Source organism: Sparus aurata, chromosome 8 (assembly GCF_900880675.1).
Source record: "Sparus aurata chromosome 8, fSpaAur1.1, whole genome shotgun sequence".
NCBI classification, from domain to species: domain Eukaryota; kingdom Metazoa; phylum Chordata; class Actinopteri; order Spariformes; family Sparidae; genus Sparus; species Sparus aurata.
The window spans coordinates 12,620,245-12,637,605 of record NC_044194.1 but is presented as its reverse complement, the minus strand read 5'-3'; the positions used below and the strand labels follow the sequence as shown (position 1 = coordinate 12,637,605).

At 38.6% G+C, this 17,361-nt stretch overlaps 1 protein-coding gene and 1 long non-coding RNA gene across 3 annotated transcripts; one reads left to right on the top strand and one right to left on the bottom strand.

The window, feature by feature from the left end:
• The first annotated feature begins 208 nt into the window (after window positions 1-208).
• On the top strand, window positions 209-8,189 carry hexa (hexosaminidase A (alpha polypeptide)). 2 transcript variants are annotated; one of them, XM_030424912.1, is made up of 14 exons: window positions 209-576; window positions 1,164-1,265; window positions 1,381-1,446; window positions 1,715-1,761; window positions 1,871-1,981; window positions 2,066-2,167; window positions 2,407-2,539; window positions 2,856-3,036; window positions 4,231-4,317; window positions 4,409-4,481; window positions 4,835-5,009; window positions 7,200-7,290; window positions 7,392-7,499; window positions 7,647-8,189. In XM_030424912.1, the coding sequence occupies exons 1-14, from the start codon at window positions 306-308 to the stop codon at window positions 7,708-7,710; spliced, it is 1,611 nt and encodes a 536-aa protein (XP_030280772.1). In that variant the 5' UTR covers window positions 209-305; the 3' UTR covers window positions 7,711-8,189. The 2 variants fall into 2 exon arrangements, with proteins under 2 accessions (XP_030280772.1, XP_030280771.1); XM_030424911.1 differs by having other exon boundaries at window positions 210-576; window positions 1,161-1,265.
• Window positions 8,190-8,429: 240 nt separating this feature from the next.
• Window positions 8,430-17,073, bottom strand: LOC115586131 (uncharacterized). The gene is made up of 2 exons (XR_003984818.1): window positions 15,471-17,073; window positions 8,430-9,418 (listed from the first exon to the last, which is right to left on the bottom strand). It is a non-coding gene; the product is annotated as an uncharacterized LOC115586131 (long non-coding RNA).
• Between the last annotated feature and the right edge of the window lie 288 nt (window positions 17,074-17,361).

Genomic DNA, 17,361 nt, shown 5'->3' with positions numbered 1-17,361 from the left:
TTTTAAGATTTTATGAGACTAATTTCAGTCGATATCCGGATCCAAGCAACTCTTACTTTTACTTTCTTACACGGTTTTACGTAATTATGTAACTGCAAAACTATGAATAACACATAAGTTGTTTATAACCCCACAGAATATGTCTCTTAAATAGTATATTTATAAAACGTAATAATTGTATAGAGTGCTTCACAAAAGAAGAGAAAAAAACACACCCACACCTTGTCGCCTCGGTCACATGACTGCATGCCCAGAGGCACCTGACTGACACTGTTTGACAGTGCTGTGCCATCGGATCCTGTGTTATGGACGTCATGTTTATGATTACCTGTGGACGATACATTCGTTCAATTCTGTATTTGCTATTACTTATTAGCGTCCAGTTTGGCCCACACGCAGTGGAGGGAGTTTGGCCATTACCACAGGCTTTCACCTCCTCGCCGGAGCGATACCCAGTGAACTCACAGGATTTCTACTTTGTTTACGGACGACAATCAGCTGCACAGCAGGGCTGCTCTGTTCTGGATACTGCCTTTAAGAGATACTTTTCTCTTATTTTTCCAGACCACAATTCTGGTAGGTGATAAAGTAAAGTGGAATTAAGAGTGTGGTGTACTATGATAAGATGAAAGTATGATTTTAAACTTTGCTGAAGATACAAGGTCCAGTCATACCAACAAAGACTGTGATACTTTAACATTTTAATTTGTAACATAACTATAGGACTGTATCATAATTTATATGGGATAAGAATTTGCTTTTTGTCTGTAACCATTACAAAACCTGTCTATGTACAATACTGTGTATAGGCCTACCAAATGTGTAAAAAGTGCCTTATGGCCAGTGAATGGCACATGTAAGACTGCTTTATGAATGGATACAAATATAGAGCAAAGGGCTCACTGTTTTGTTGTGAATGTTCTGTCTGTCACGTTGGCTTTCAAAGTAGATCAATGGGCTTTGTACAGACAGCAGTTCATCACTCAGGTAGCGTAGGCCTATCTACACTAAAACCACATGACAACGGACCAGAGAGTAGCACAGCATCATGGCTCTGTTTTAAGGAATACCATAGAATAGAGAATTTAGGCAATTCGGCTGTAAGATGGTCAAGATAGAAGTGCAACAGCAACTAGTGACTGTAATAATTTCACGCACAGCAGATGGTGTTCTGGGATTCAGTAAGCGTAAACTGTTCATTGCTGAGATCAGCGTCGACCATGGCGATTGTGAGGGTTACCCAAATGAGGACTCTTCTGAGAGATGTAAGTATTAATCAACACATGTATCTGAGCCACAGCACCACACGTAATGGCCACAATGGCAGCCCAGCAGATAGGCTTTCATGGACTATCTATCTTGTTCCTTTTTGTGTTCCAGACAATCTGAGCATCTCTGCAGGAAAAGCATCTCTTAATGCGGAAACCGTCTGGGGAGCTGTGAGAGGTGATTACAGCTGATATGCTTTTGAAGAATATGCATGAAGAAAATAGAGCCTGTGTACAATTAGCAATGAAAAGTCTAGGTTCCATTTTCTTAAAATGTTCTATATCTCACTAATATTACATTTTTTATGATCTTAAACTGGGCCCAGTGTGTAACCCTGACCTGGGGAACCCATCAGTTGTTATTGTTTTTATATTATACTCTGAATATTGTTGCAATCGTGGGATTAATAAATCTCTATCTTAACTTACCTTCTGATTAAGCACAGGTCTGGAAACTTTCAGTCAGCTGGTGTATCAAGATGATTTTGGCTCAGTAAGTCAGATTTTTCTAAAACTCAAAAAACCCATTACTTCTTGAATACACAAGCTCATCATGTCATGTTTTTTTTTTGTTTTTTTTGTTTGGTTGTTTCTCCTTTTAGTATTTTGTGAACAAGACAGAAATTGACGACTTCCCCCGGTTTCAGTTCAGGGGGATATTGTTGGACACCTCACGCCACTTCTTACCCGTGCAGGCCATTTTAAAAACTCTGGTAATGATCTGCTAACATAACATGAATGTCAGCCTTCTGCTCACACATGTCATCAGTAGAATTAATGTACATCTTTCTTGTTAGGATGCAATGGCCTACAGTAAGTTCAATGTGTTTCACTGGCACATTGTTGATGACCCCTCCTTCCCTTACCAGAGCAGCACATTTCCAGACCTTTCCAGTAAGGTATGTGTGGAGAATAAAGAGGGCTGTTATGTTAAGTACCGTACCTCAAGTTAAGAGCAATCATGAACCTTCAAATTCACTGTAATTTGTTGTGTGAACAATTTTATCTGCATTTCGGGAGAGTTTATTTTATTTTATCTTAGATTTTTGACTAGGCCAGCTACATGTAGACTCAAGAGGAAGGAAAATGCTGAAAAAGTTGCATCCACCCTGAACAAAGGATTCTGGCTCTGATTCAGGGGGCTTTCCACCCAATGACTCACATCTACACACAGTCAGACGTGAGAAGGGTGATCTCATATGCCAGGCTGTGGGGAATAAGGGTGCTTCCTGAGTTTGATTCACCCGGGCACACCACATCTTGGGGAAAAGGTAAAATAAAATCACCAAATGAGACACATTTAATCAAAAACAACAGTTTTATCCAAATGATGTCAGCTCCTTGATCTTCAACATATGACGTATTTGGCATTCTGCCCGGTTTGGTTTGACAGGAATTCTGTCTGCAAAACCTGCAAGCCAGAACTATAAATGGCAATGTACTGAATCTTGAGTTTGACTCGCTTCTCATCTGGAGGACTCTTTGCTACATCAGGCGCAGTTATCCACCAGACAATGCAAGACATGTAGTTAAATACAATACTGAAATGCAATGAACTAAATCTGATTGACTACCATTTATCCCCAGGACAGCCTGGCCTGTTAACTCCCTGCTACAAAGGGGGCACCCCTTCAGGTACGTTTGGTCCTGTTAATCCAGCGTTACCCTCCACCTACCGGTTCATGGCGAGACTATTTAAAGAAGTATCTTCAGTGTTTCCTGATTCCTATGTCCACTTAGGAGGAGATGAGGTCGACTTTCACTGCTGGTAAGCTGAAATGTGACTCATCATTTAAATGCCTGCTGACTGTTAATGATTTCAACCTGGGCCCTGCTCTTTATATGAGGATAACTTAATTATCAAGATTACAATTTAGACAATTTGACATCAGTCTGTTTTTGTTTTTTTTGGCTCTTCAAAGCTGGTTTTATATTAATGTGTCATAGCAGACAGTGGTCTCTAAATGTACAGATTTATAGACACTTAGCTGGATCATCAATTTTATCTTATTAAGATTTTTAATATAAGAGGGTTGATGTAAGTATGATTTTATGATGAAAACATGCAGGTTATTAAAAAATCATTATGATCTCTTCATAATGAGGAGTCACCTTTAAGCTTGTGTGATAAAATACATAACAAAATTAAAGTTTGTACACTCAAAAAGAACCAAACCAATTGTGGTTTAAAAAAACAGTGCGCTTAAAGACATAAACTCAACTAAACTGATAAAAGACCAGTAGTTTCAGAAAATATGGCACTTAATAAAAATATTCTTTAAAAAAAAAATGTGGCACTTAATAAATATATTCTTTAAAAAATCTTATTAAAGATATTATATGGAACAATTCTGCATTTAAATGTCCAAATGTTTTTTGAGTTGTGGACTTATATTATCCGAGATGTTTCCACTGAAGTTAAAATTCAATGAAATCCATTATTTTACTCAAAATAAAGGTGCATTACATTTGGTTGCTATAACCGGGGTTAGGAAAAAAGTCAGTGAATGTGATGAACCATGATCTCAATAAATCACAATAACAACTCTTTTCAAGAACATTTCTGCCTCAGTCATGTAGATAGAATTTCGAAGACTGCAACTCCCATGATTCCTGCCACTTATTTAATCTGTTTTGCTTCATTTGAGAGACCCCTTGTGACAGAAATAACATACTGTTTATTTAAATCATTCATTGTAGAGCATTGCATTTTGCTGAAAACTGTTTGTCTGAGCTCCTTCTTAATAGATGGAGTTGAGATTTGATTAGAATATCAATTTGTTTTATTTTATTAAAATATAGATGTACAATTTAAGAAAACAAACACATTTATATCTTGTCTCAGGTAGTTTATTTAGGTACATGTACTTAAAATTATAAAAAAGAAAAAAATAACTAAAATGTGCTTTAAAATCAGCATAATTGCATTAACATAAATGATTCCCATTGCTCGTTTCCTTAGGCGATCCAACCCTGATGTTCGAGTGTTTATGCAGAAGATGGGATTTGGAGGAGACTTCACCAAACTGGAGGCATTCTACATAGAGAAGTAGGTTGTAAAGGGGAAAATGCAATGTGGAAAACTCAGAGAAAAGCACCAACATTAATGTCACAAATGTCATGTTTGTCTCCATGTCCAGCATTGTGAATATCACTTCAGCTCTCAACAAAACCTCTATTGTGTGGCAGGATGTGTTTGACTATCATGAACGAGTGAGTACACCCCAACAGATCTGGGATTTGCAGTTTTGCAGTAATTTACATATCCGCAAATATCAATATTTTTGTTTTGACATTTTTATTTCTTTGCCACATCACTATGTGTTAAGGCTACACCAGAAGTTTAACTATTGCTTTGCTAGTACCAATAAGCAGACACCTAAAAAAAAAAAAGCTGTCATCAACATACTTTAGCTGATATGTTCAAATTCGTTTGTTCGGACAATACAAAACATTTGAATCTAAAAAATACATTTTTTAACCGCTTGATTGTCTGATAAAGACACGCTAACACATTACACAACCAGTTCATCTTAGTCTGATAGTCTCAAGCGTTTGTGTTGCAGCGTACCTCTCTGTCAGTGGTGGAGGTATGGAGAGCGGGCTGTTACCTGTGCGAAGTGCGCAGGGTGGTCAAAGCAGGGCTCAGGGTGATTTTGGCCTCTCCATGGTATCTGGACCAGCCAGGACCTACACACAATTGGGCACGCTACTACACTGTGTGGCCCCTTGCATTCAAGGGTCAGAAACTTGTGTGCTGTGAGTGGTTGAGGTGGTGCTGTCTGTAGTGTTTTTTTGTCTCTTATAATATTTTTTAGAGGTAAAACTCGACTTCCTGTAAAATATAGGATACATGTGGCCATTGCTTTTTTACTTTTAGGGCAACAGTATGTTTTACTTGTAACTATACTACTAGGTCGCAGTGATGAGGTGGTCCATGGGTCAATTTTACTAAAATACTCTGTGTCCCAATTCCCTTTTGTGTATGGATTGTATACAGACTCACTTATCACTTTTATAGGTGTGAATACTCTTCACATAGTACTCAATTTAGAATTAGTATGCAGACTGAAATTGGGACACAGCTACAGAGAGGTGTGTTTGCTGTGCTATAAGCCCACAATGCTGTTTGATGTCCAGCCCCGTGGCTAAATGCTCACTTGCCTAAACACAAACGTATATTACCATGGGAGGCTTTTTTACAAAGCTCCTTGCATCGTGATGAAAGCAAAGACTAAAAAGAGAGCGCTAGAAGTCCAACAACAGTATACTGTAGTCGTTTTGTTTTCAGGGGCCTTATTATGAAGCCATTTTTGTTGCCTGTTACACACACATGATCCTGGCCTAACCTGCAGGTCTTTTGAATAAAAGAATGAAAGTAGAATGAAAGTATCTTGCATTTTTGCTTCTACAACAGAGTGATCAAGACTGCTGTCGCTCCAAACTAATTCAGAATTAGGTTTTGTGGAAGTGAAGCACAATCACACACTATTCTGATGTTGGTTGAGGGCATGTTTGGGCAAATTAATATTTATTTTTAGAGGATGAAACGATCGAGTTACGTGATTGCTCTTTGTTTTTTGGATAGTGCAGATTTAAATATTGACATACTTTGATGATTTCAGTGAGGATAAAATTGTGCCATACAAATGTAAAATTACAGAGATTGACAAATATTGTATAGAGGTTAATTGGTTGTAAAAGCATTTGTTTCTGTAGAAAATATTCTATTGTATTGTATTGTATATTGATTTATACAATTCAGTTCCCCTTGTACTCTCCTTGGTTAGTTCCATTATGAACTGTGCACAACAAGCTTCAAGTTGGTCACATTTATGAGAAAGGACAAGGCCTTTAGTTTATTTACAACCCACTTTTAGGGAAGATTGTGTCTTTGCTGAATAAGAACCAGTTTTTGTTCAGATACTTTGCCTCAGAAGACAGGTACAAAGTCTATAAACTGTGTCTCAGTAAGTGCTTGCTATTGCTATGAGAGCTCATTAAGGATTTTTGAAATGGGTCTATTCTCAGATATAAAACACAGAATGTAAATAGATTAATCAATTCAAAAATACCTACTCAGTGGCAATATAGCACAGAGGAACGAGACAGCATGTTGTTTTTCACGCTGCTCAGATTCCAAAGCAAACAGTGCTGCACGTCTGGAAGGGCATCCCAGTTGAATATAACTCAGCAGGATCATAAAAGCTGGCATGAGGGTCCTGCTGGCTGCTCAATGGTACATCAACCACATTTCATATGGCCAGGACTGGCGCAACTCCTACACTGTTTTATAAAACAAGATCTTGGAGGAGCAACATAACATCACGTCTGTCTATACAGAGTGCTGCCATGATAATCCTAACGAACCTCCATACATGGTTATCTGTTTAATAACATAGCAAGGGGGTGATGCAGAATCTCTCCCCTCTAGCCAGAAGACTAAGAGGTAAAATAGGTCAGAGACACTAAGTCTACTAACATAGATATATCGAAGGCCTCCTTACTAGGTTTACACATACAGTTAGCTTAGCCTTGGCTTGGTTCGTCAGACATCTGTTCTGTAGACATATCTACAGTAGCTTTGAGTGTCTAGGTTGCAGAGACTATGAGAAGATTGTTCGTAGTGCAATCGTCACTAACAATATCCAGACTTTAACTTCTGTACAAGATACTTATAACCCCCTATTGTTTTGAGACATACTGTCCTTGAATCATCATATTTCTTCCCCAACAATACTTGTCTAGTGATGGGAGCTGCCTAATTTATTAAGGGAGGTCATTTTAAAATATGTTGAGTTCTGACTTGAAGTGGTGTGAAAAAATCTGAAGTCAGGATTTTTTGTTTGGTATTAAACTCAGTAACAGCCTAACAGCCTTTGTTTAAAACCCATTATGTGATTAAACCATTTTTTCACTGTCTTTTTACAGGTAGCGAGGAGCAGAAAAAGCTGGTGATAGGGGGTGAGGTCTGCATGTGGGGAGAATATGTTGATGCCACCAATCTCACTCCACGCCTTTGGTATGAGTCTTAAATAACCAAACTACACAACCTAATAGTAAGTGCAGCAACAGTTGCATGAAATCATTTAAAATAATAACTGGTTTCACCCAAAATCACAGGCCAAGGGCGAGTGCTGTAGCAGAGAGACTGTGGAGTGATGAGAAGCAGACCTCCAGTGTGGACAAAGCTTTTCCTCGTCTGCAAGACTTTCGCTGCAAGCTCCTGAGGTACTTTAATCTTTTCTATCCATTGACCTATCTGACCTTTAAAGAACTTAATTTGATGGTACAGGCAAAGAGACAAGATGCTCAGTGCTTTCTCGCAATGTCTGCTGTATTACATGCTGATGTTTTCTGCTTCCATTTCTCTTCAAGACGTGGCATCCAAGCAGAGCCTCTGTATGTTGGACACTGCAAACACGAGTACCAAGGTATTTGAAGCTGCTGGATGGATTAACATTGCAAGATTTTTCTGGAGAATGTTTGAACTAATAAAGTTTAGACAGTATTTGGTTTCTTAGCTGATTCTGGAAATAAAATCTTGCGTGGGCCATTAAAATTTGTGTAAAATCTTTACAAAAGATTTATTTTTTTCAGTCTCAAGTAATGAATTGGAGTTCAATTACTATATGTACACTGAAAGGTTTTCTCAGGGAGTTACCTCATCACCGATGTTTTACCCAGGTTCTTGAGTAAACATGTTTTTATTCTAGACTTTGCGTATTGAGCAGTATCAGTAACGTTCACAAAACCTTCTTGAAAACCAAAGTGTGGCACTGCAATGCCATGTTGAACTGTATTTGATGCAAAATGGCTGCAAAATATAGAATGTAGGTTTTTCACTTCGATATTTACAATACCAGTGTGTTTTAGTTTGTGGTCTTGCATTGAAATGTAATAAAATAATGTTGGCGTGCAGACATTGTTTCTGTGTTTTCCCTCTTAAGAGCTGTTACTGTAACACTTGGAAATGTGGGAATTCCTTACATGAAGTGAATTACCTTGACGTGTTGTATCATCACATGTGACCAAAATGGCTGCATTAACAGTGGATTACAAACACACTGATCTTTTTTGACACACATTGGCATTTTAACTTTTCCAGGTTGTTAATTTCTTTATGGAGGGACCCAGAACATACACACTGAACACAGCAACTCATGTCAATTTAATTTTATTGAAATATGTACAAATCATGTTTTGGAGAGCTCTGTTCGTTTATCATCATGTGCCACACTCATCCTCTGAAATTTGGTTCAAATGAGGAAGACCACAAAAAAACCCTTTAACAGGAAAAAACTGGGAGAAACCTCAAGATGAGGAAGGAGGGATTAGCTCTCAATATATGCCATATTGTATGTACAAACTTCTATTGCAGTGGTCGGACTGCAATGGAAAAATAATAATAGAGATTATAATGATTTTGTTATGATTAACTGTAAAAAACGGGAGAAACAGAATAACTTCTAGTCTCCACAAGAGCTGACAGGACCTCGACCACAAAACCTCCTTTGTAGACCTAGGAAGAAGATAGTCAACACATTCACACTCAAGGCAAAACTCAGACACCATTCCTACAAAGATAAGAGAAGAGGTGTTAGGATTTGCAATTAATCACAGATAACATAAAGCAAAAAAAAACAACAACTCTTGATTCGACATTTGACATAACCTGTACCCTGAACATTAACACTTCATAGGTTGAGAACTTGCAAAATAGCACCATAATAATTATGCCAAGTGTAAAGAGATAGAGATTGTCAGAGAAATAAAAAAGTGACACAGAAACCTCTGGATGCCACTTGAGCTCACAAGAGCTCAGCCATAAAGCCTCTTTAGTATACCTGGATAGAAAAAAGACTATACTTACACTTCAAGGGACAGATACCATTCACACAAAAGCAGATAACAGAAAAGGTGTTAGGATTTTGAAGTTAATTACAGAAAACAATGCAGAAAAAACAATGGGGTCAGAAGACCTGGAATAGAGAAAAACAGGAGAAAAAGAAAACAGAACATTATCTTACAACAGCCTCCATGAGTAGACAAGGTAAAATCTCCTGAAACCCCATTAGAGAGGATGAGTTTGAGGGATGCTTGGACAGTGAAAAAGTGAGACCCTCTTCCAAAGCTTGCAGTTGTCGTCACTTTGAATTTAAAAGAAACATTTAAAACAATTACAAAATGACATCACTTACCAGTTACAATCAACTTTCAACAACTGCATCACTCAGTGCGTTTACATGCACAGCTTAGTCGGATTATAGTCATAGTTCGACTATGCTTCTCAATCAGACAACTGCAATTGTCCGAGTATACATGCCAGTGAGAAAATCGGATTATTGGCCGGAGCATGTCATACCCCGGTACGATAGGTGGCGCTGTACACACTTCAACTAGTGGTAACAGATCAGACTGACCTCTTTACGTCACCAGCAACAACAAACATTTGAGAAAGATGGCAAAACAGCTACATCTTTGTACATTTCGTATATGGTATACAAGATAATTACTCAAACTAGATGCACAATGGTGCTCTTTCTTGCGGTGATTTCGGAAGAAAGACGCTGCCGTCGCCATCCTTCTACTTACGGCTCACGGCCCGGGGAAAGAAATCTCATGCCTGTGCAGAACGCAAAGTCTGATCCGATCTGATGGAACGTACACATGCAGGAATAATGCGACTATCAATCGAATAATCTAGGTGTTTTAATTCGACTATGAGAAATCCCATCGGGTCTGATTTTAGTTAGACTAAGGTGGTGGTAATTCGGTTTGCTTGACTGTCATGTAAACGCACTGACTGAGGCAATGGTTGAAAGCTGCTTTGGGAAAAGGGGCCAAAGAGGGACCTCCTTCCAGGGTGAAGTGGTGTCTTCACAAATGCAGAAATTATTACAAAAAAGTAAAAAGAAACTATGTATCAGGACATCCCCCTCAAGTGGGCATGATTAAACCTCCTGAAAAACTATTCATGTAGTAAAATAGGAGAGATACCTGGGGAAGAAAAACACAAGAGGGACCCTCTTCCAAGGCCTGCAGATATCGTGATATTAGAAATAGAAGAAATTACAACATTAAAATTGGCAGATTCTGACACCACTCTCCACTGAGCAAAGATCAGCTTCCAACTGCATCAGTCAGGCAAAGGTTGAAAGTTACTGTAGTAAAATGAGCACAGGGCAGTCCTCTTCTACAGCGCTACAGTGTCTTGCCATTAAAATTAGATTTTTGCAAGAAGTCCACGAACCAAAACTTACGCTAAAAGAAATATGACCGATGTGGCATGTGTTAAAATTTACGCGTTCCAATAAAAGATCTGCTCAATAAGATTGAAAGAAACTTTTAATACAATTGCAAAATGACATCATTTTCCAGTTATAAACTCTCAACTTTCAACAACTGCATCACTGAGGCAATTGTTGAAAGCCGTTTTGGGTAAAGGTGCCCAAGAGGGACCTCCTTCCAGGGTGAAGTGGTGTCTTGACAGTCACAAATGCAGAAATTATTACAAAAAAGTAAAGAGAAACTATGTATCACGACATCCCCCTCAAGTGGGCAAGGTTAAACCTCCTGAAAAACTATTCATGTAGTAAAATAGGAGAGATACTTGGGAAGAAAAACACAAGAGGGACCCTCTTCCAAGGCCTGCAGATATCGTGATATTAGAAATAGAAGAAATTACAACAGCAGAAAAAAAATTTAAATTGGCAGATTCTGACACCACTCTCCACTAAGCAAAGATCGGTTTCCAACTGCATCAATCAGGCAAAGGTTGAAAGTTACTGTAGGAAAATGGGCACAGGGCAGTCCTCTTCTACAGCGCTACAGTGTCTTGCCATAAAAATTAGATTTTCGCAAGAAGTCCACGAACCAAAACGGACGCTAAAAGAAATATGACCGATGTGGCATGTGTTAAAATTTATGCGTTCCAATAAAAGATCTACACAACAAGATTGAAAGAAACTTTTAATAATAGAAGAAAGAATTATAACCGATGTGGCATGTGTTAAAATGTACACGTTCCAATAAAAAATCTTCACAATAACATTGAAAGAAGCTTTTAAGACAATTGTAAAATTACATCATTTTCCAGTTACGAACAACCAACTTTCAACAACTGCATCACTGAGGCAATTGTTGAAAGCTGCTTTAGGAAAAGGTGCCCAAGAGGGACCTCCTTCCAGGGTGAAGTGGTGTCTTCACAAATGTAGAAATTATCACAAAAAAGTAAAAAGAAACTATGTATCATGACATCCCCCTCAAGTGGGCAAGGTTAAACCTCCTGAAAAACTATTCATGTAGTAAAACAGGAGGGACACTTGGGAAGAAAAACACAAGAGGGACCCTCTTCCAAGGCCTGCAGATATCGTGATATTAGGAATAGAAGAAGTTACAACAGAAGAAAAAAAAGAAAAATGCAAGAAGTCCACGAACTAAAACGGGCGGTAAATAATTATGACCAATTTGGCATGTGTTAAAATGCACATGTTCCAATAAAAAATCTGCCCACAACATTGAAAGAAACTTTTAAAACAATTGCAAAATGACATAATTTTCCAGTTATAAACAATCAACTTTCAACAATCAACTTTCAACAACTGCATCACTGAGGCAATTGCTGAAAGCTGCTTTGGGAAAAGGTGCCCAAGAGGGACCTCCTTCCAGGGTGAAGTGGTGTCTTGACAGTCACGAATGCAGAAATTATTACAAAAAAGTAAAAAGAAACTATGTATCACGACATCCCCCTCAAGTGGGCAAGGTTAAACCTCCTGAAAAACTATTCATGTAGTAAAATAGGAGGGATACTTGGGAAGAAAAACACAAGAGGGACCCTCTTCCAAGGCCTGCAGATATCGTGATATTAGAAATAGAACAAATTACAACAGCAGATTTTTTTTTTTAAATTGGCAGATTCTGACACCACTCTCCACTGAGCAAAGATCAGTTTCCAACTGCATCAGTCAGGCAAAAGTTGAAAGTTACTGTAGGAAAATGGGCACAGGGCAGTCCTCTTCTAGAGCGCTACAGTGTCTTGCCATTAAAATTAGATTTTTGTAAGAAGTCCTCGAACCAAAACGGACGCTAAAAGAAATATGACCGATGTGGCATGTGTTAAAATTTACGCGTTCCAATAAAAGATCTGCACAATAAGATTGAAAGAAGCTTTTAATACAATTGCAAAATGACATCATTTTCCAGTTACAAACAATCCACATTCAACAACTGCATCACTGAGGCAATTGTTGAAAGCTGCTTTGGGAAAAGGTGCCCAAGAGGGACCTCCTTCCAGGGTGAGGTGGTGTCTTGACAGTCACGAATGCAGAAATTATTACACAATAGTGAAAAGAAACTATGTATCACGACATCCCCCTCAAGTGGGAGAGGTTAAACCTCCTGAAAAACTATTCATGTAGTAAAATAGGGGAGATACTTGGGAAGAAAAACACAAGAGGGACCCTCTTCCAAGGCCTGCAGACATCGTGATATTAGAAATAGAAGAAATTACAAAAGCAGAAAAAAAAATTAAAATTGGCAGATTCTGACACCACTCCACTGAGCAAAGATCAGCTTCCAACTGCATCAGTCAGGCAAAGTTTGAAAGTTACTGTAGGAAAATGAGCACAGGGCAGTCCTCTTCTACAGCGCTACAGTGTCTTGCCATTAAAATTAGATTCTTGCAAGAAGTCAACAATCGAACGAAACAACGTTTTCAACTCAAAGTTGAATGAAAGCAGTGAACTGAGAGGGACACTAAAAGAAATATGATCGATGTGGCATGCATTAAATTTAGAGCAGTCCTGCAAAAGAATTACGTGGTAAAATTAGAGTGCCGAGCAAAGTAAAGGCCAAATGAAACCAGCGAACTGAGATGGACACTCAACAAATGTGAAGTAGCATGAGTCACATTTTGAGTGTTCCTCTGAAATACTTTGAAACTAACATTACAACAAAAACTTTCGTTAAATTTGCCTTAACAAGTTTGAGCAGTCCTCTAAAAGAATTGTGGAATAAAATCAGAGTGCCAGGCAAATTTAAGACCGAATGAAAACAGCGACCAGAGATACATGATAGACACACGTGGCAGCGGGAAAACTTGTATACACAATCGTCAATAATGAGCATATCACACAAAGTCCAAAGTTGAATGAAACCAATGTCAAATGTCATTGTTAGCAAAAACAACTAGCCACGATGTTGGATCACAAAATACATTAAGAGAGACTTAATGACCAATGCCAGGGTCCCCTTGGAGTGGCATGACAATATTAATAACAATTAACAATTAATTTGAACAATAACACAAACTCTAACAGCTAACATAGAAAATCAACATATTATGACAACACTCTACAATGAGCAAAGAACAACCTCCAATGACTGAGAACATTGAAAGCAAAGTTAGATACATAAGCACCAGAGAGACCTTTTTCTAAGCTTGCAAATAGAACAAGGTGTTGTGGCAGCCAAGGAAAAATAGTGAGGGGTAAAGTTGGTAAGCGTTAAAGGTTCACTGAGGAAGAATTGCACAAAAGGGACCCTTTACCAAGCCATTTCATATCAAAGTGAAACTCTCACCAAAAAGCAACCAAGGCTTTATTTGTGACTGAATATGAGTCAAAGCTTCATGTAAAAGCATAATTACGAGGAAAGAGGCACTTTTAAGATTTAACGTAGTTTTGTTTTTGGGCAAGCTAATTTTCAGTGGAATGAAGGGGCACTCGTACGCTAGTATCAAAATATTATTATTACTATTTTTAAAACACTAAGAAGGCTCGCCACAACAGGAAACTTTGCTTGTAGTATCACCAGGGTCTCTACACATGAACACGAGCATTGAGAACATTGTTTGTGTACACAGAGTTTACTAAAAGAAGGTTTTTGACCAACTCACGTTAGTAGCTGTATCTCCGGCGCGCCTACGAGCAAAGTTTCATGTTGTGTCGAGCCTTCTTAGTGTTTTAAAATGAGTGATTTTGATGCTGGCATACGAGTGCCCCCTCACTCCATTAAAAATTAGCTTGCCCGAAAACAAAACTACGGTAAATCTTAAAAGTACCTCTTTCGTCGCAATTATGCATTTACATGAATCACAAATAAAGCCTTGGTTGCTTTTTGGTGAGAGTTTCATTTTAACAATAACAAAAACAACTATTATTCTGATAGTACATTTAAAAAAAGCTGATTCAAGACCAGTGAGCAGGAAGAAACACCTAAAAATATGTTTAGCCAGGAACAATTAAAACATTTTTTAGGAAGAAATAAACAAGAGAGAACATGTTCCAAGGCTTGCATGTGTCAGGACAATAACAGAAACTATAACAAAATCAAATTTTACGAGTGTATTTACAATAAGACAGAAATGATCAGTACTGTGTTGACAATACAACAGAAATGAGCAACTTATTTCAACACAATTCTCTATTTTATGGTTTAGCCACAACACTAAGATGATTTTTGGTGAATATTTAGGGTTTTCACCAACAAAACCCTAAAAATTCACCGAAAATCATTTTAGTGTTGTGCCTAAACCATAAACTGGTGAGCTATGACTGCTCAAAATAAAAATGCAATTGCGAGAGAATGACCCCAGAAGAGTGAAGCCATGCAAACAGCAGTTTACAAAAACACAAAAACACAGTGGTCTCTGAGCAGAGAGAGAAGAGAAAGATCTGAAGTTATGAGCAGAGAAGTTTAAAGTTACACTTCCTCCCCATCAGTGTTGTAACAAGTACCTGAAAGTCGTATTTGAGTAAAAGTAAAATATTAAAATATTACTACAAGTGAAAGTCACCAGTAGAAATAGTACTTGATTTTTCCTTTCTTAATGCCTGATAAGACTAATCAATTTCCAGAGACATAAAGAGGGATTGATCAGAAGAAATGTAGGCTACTGTGTGTGTGTGTGTGTGTGTGTGTGTGTGTGTGTGTGTGTGTGTGTGTGTGTGTGTGTTGGGTTTGACAGAGAGAAAGGACGACAGCAGAGATCACTACAGCAATCTAGAAAAACATACACTACTCAAATGAGTTAGGGATATTGGGATTTTTTAGTGTTTCACACACTACAATTTAAGTTTGTTTATGAATATTGATCCCCAAATTAATGTCACGCATTAGATTTGACAGAGCACATGCATATGTGAACCCATATCCCTAATTTTGAGTAGTATAGTTTGTATTCAGCACGTCGATCCCTACTTTTAAGACGTCTTGTTCAGGATTTCACAGCAGGACCCTCTTGATCCACTTGTCAGTGCAGCCTTGTCCTGAAGAGTGATCTTAAAGGTCCCATATTATACAGCTGTTCCCTCCTGCCGTCACTGCTTTCAGTCCACTGAGGCGGAGATATCATCATGACGTTCACAAAACGGCAGTATGTCCGCGAAAAGTGTGTTTGCGTCCCTTTTCCACAAGCGATGCACGTTTCCCCCATCTGTCTCTGAAGAGATGAGGTCGAGAAAAGTCTTCAGCGACGAGGAGAACGATGGTAAACTTGTTTTCCATTCGGCCAGATCCGCAGGGTGACTGCTCAGCTGTGTTTCCAGGGTTACTGTGGAAGAGTTCCGAATCGAGATCACAGAATCAAAGACTCGAACTAAACACACCGACACACAGATACACTCCCCAACCGAACACGCACACACACATGCACGCACGCACTCGCGCGCATACGCATACGTAAAATGCCACATCATTACAAAAGGCCCAGATATCTGATTTTCATTGTTTCCTGTGTCTTAGAATATCTGTGGTTTCATAATAAACAGTGTTGTCCATCCACTCTACACGCATCTACAATGTCGTTAGAATATTCATGCGAAATATGAAAATCAAACTTATTGTCGCTAAATGCAGTGAAATACACTTCATTTAGAGAAACTCCTCATACTTTAATGTTGTTGTAATAGTGATAAAGGTGCGCTATGTAGTTTTGGAGGGTGAACTAATCAGAAGAGAAAGACGTTCAGTGACTAAAAATGGAAATACTCAAGTAAAGCACAACACCTTGCTCAAAGTACAACATTTAGAGTCTAAGTGTGAGAGAGAAAAAGATGGAGCGATCGGGAGAAATGTACTGTGTGTGTTCGTGTGTGTGTGTGTGTGTGTGTTGGGTTTGACAGAGAGAAAGGACGACAGCAGAGATCACTGAAGCAATTTAGAAAAACATACACTACTCAAATGAGGTAGGGATATTGGGATATTTTAGTGTTTCACACACTACAATTTAAATTTGTTTATGAATATTGATCCCCAAATTAATGCCACGCATTAGATTTGACAGAGCACATGCATATGTGAACCCATATCCCTAATTTTGAGTAGTATAGTTTGTATTCAGCACGTCGATCCCTTCTTTTAAGACGTCTTGTTCAGGATTTCACAGCAGGACCCTCTCGATCCACTTTGCAGTGCAGCCTGGTCCTGAAGAGTGATCTTAAGTTCAGCTGTTTCCTCCTGCCGTCACTGCTTTTAGTCCACTAAGGCGGAGATATCATCATGACGTTCACAAAACGGCAGTATGTCCGTGAAAAATGTGTTTGCGTCCCTTTTCCACAAGCGATGCACGTTTCCCCCACCTGTCTCTGAAGAGATGAAGTCGAGAAAAGTCTTCAGCGACGAGGAGAACGATGGTAAACTTGTTTTCCATCCGGCCAGATCCGCAGGGTGACTGCTCAGCTGTGTTTCCAGGGTTACTGTGGAAGAGTTCCGAATCGAGATCACAGAATCAAAGACTCGAACTAAACACACCGACACACAGATACACTCCCCAACCGAACACGCACACACACATGCACGCACGCACTCGCGCGCATACACATACTCATAATGTCACATCATTACAAAAGGCCCAAATATCTGATTTTCATTAATTGTTTCCTGTGTCGAAATAATATCTGCGGCTTCATCATAAACAGTTTGTCCATCCGCTCACACACTCGGTATCTACAATGTCGTTGGACTATAATCATGTGAAATATGGAAATCAAATACACTTAGTTTAGAGAAACTCTTCATACTCTTCATACTTTCCCTTAACAAAAAGTAGTATACTTGAAGTTCATTTTATTAAGTATGCTTGAGTATAAGT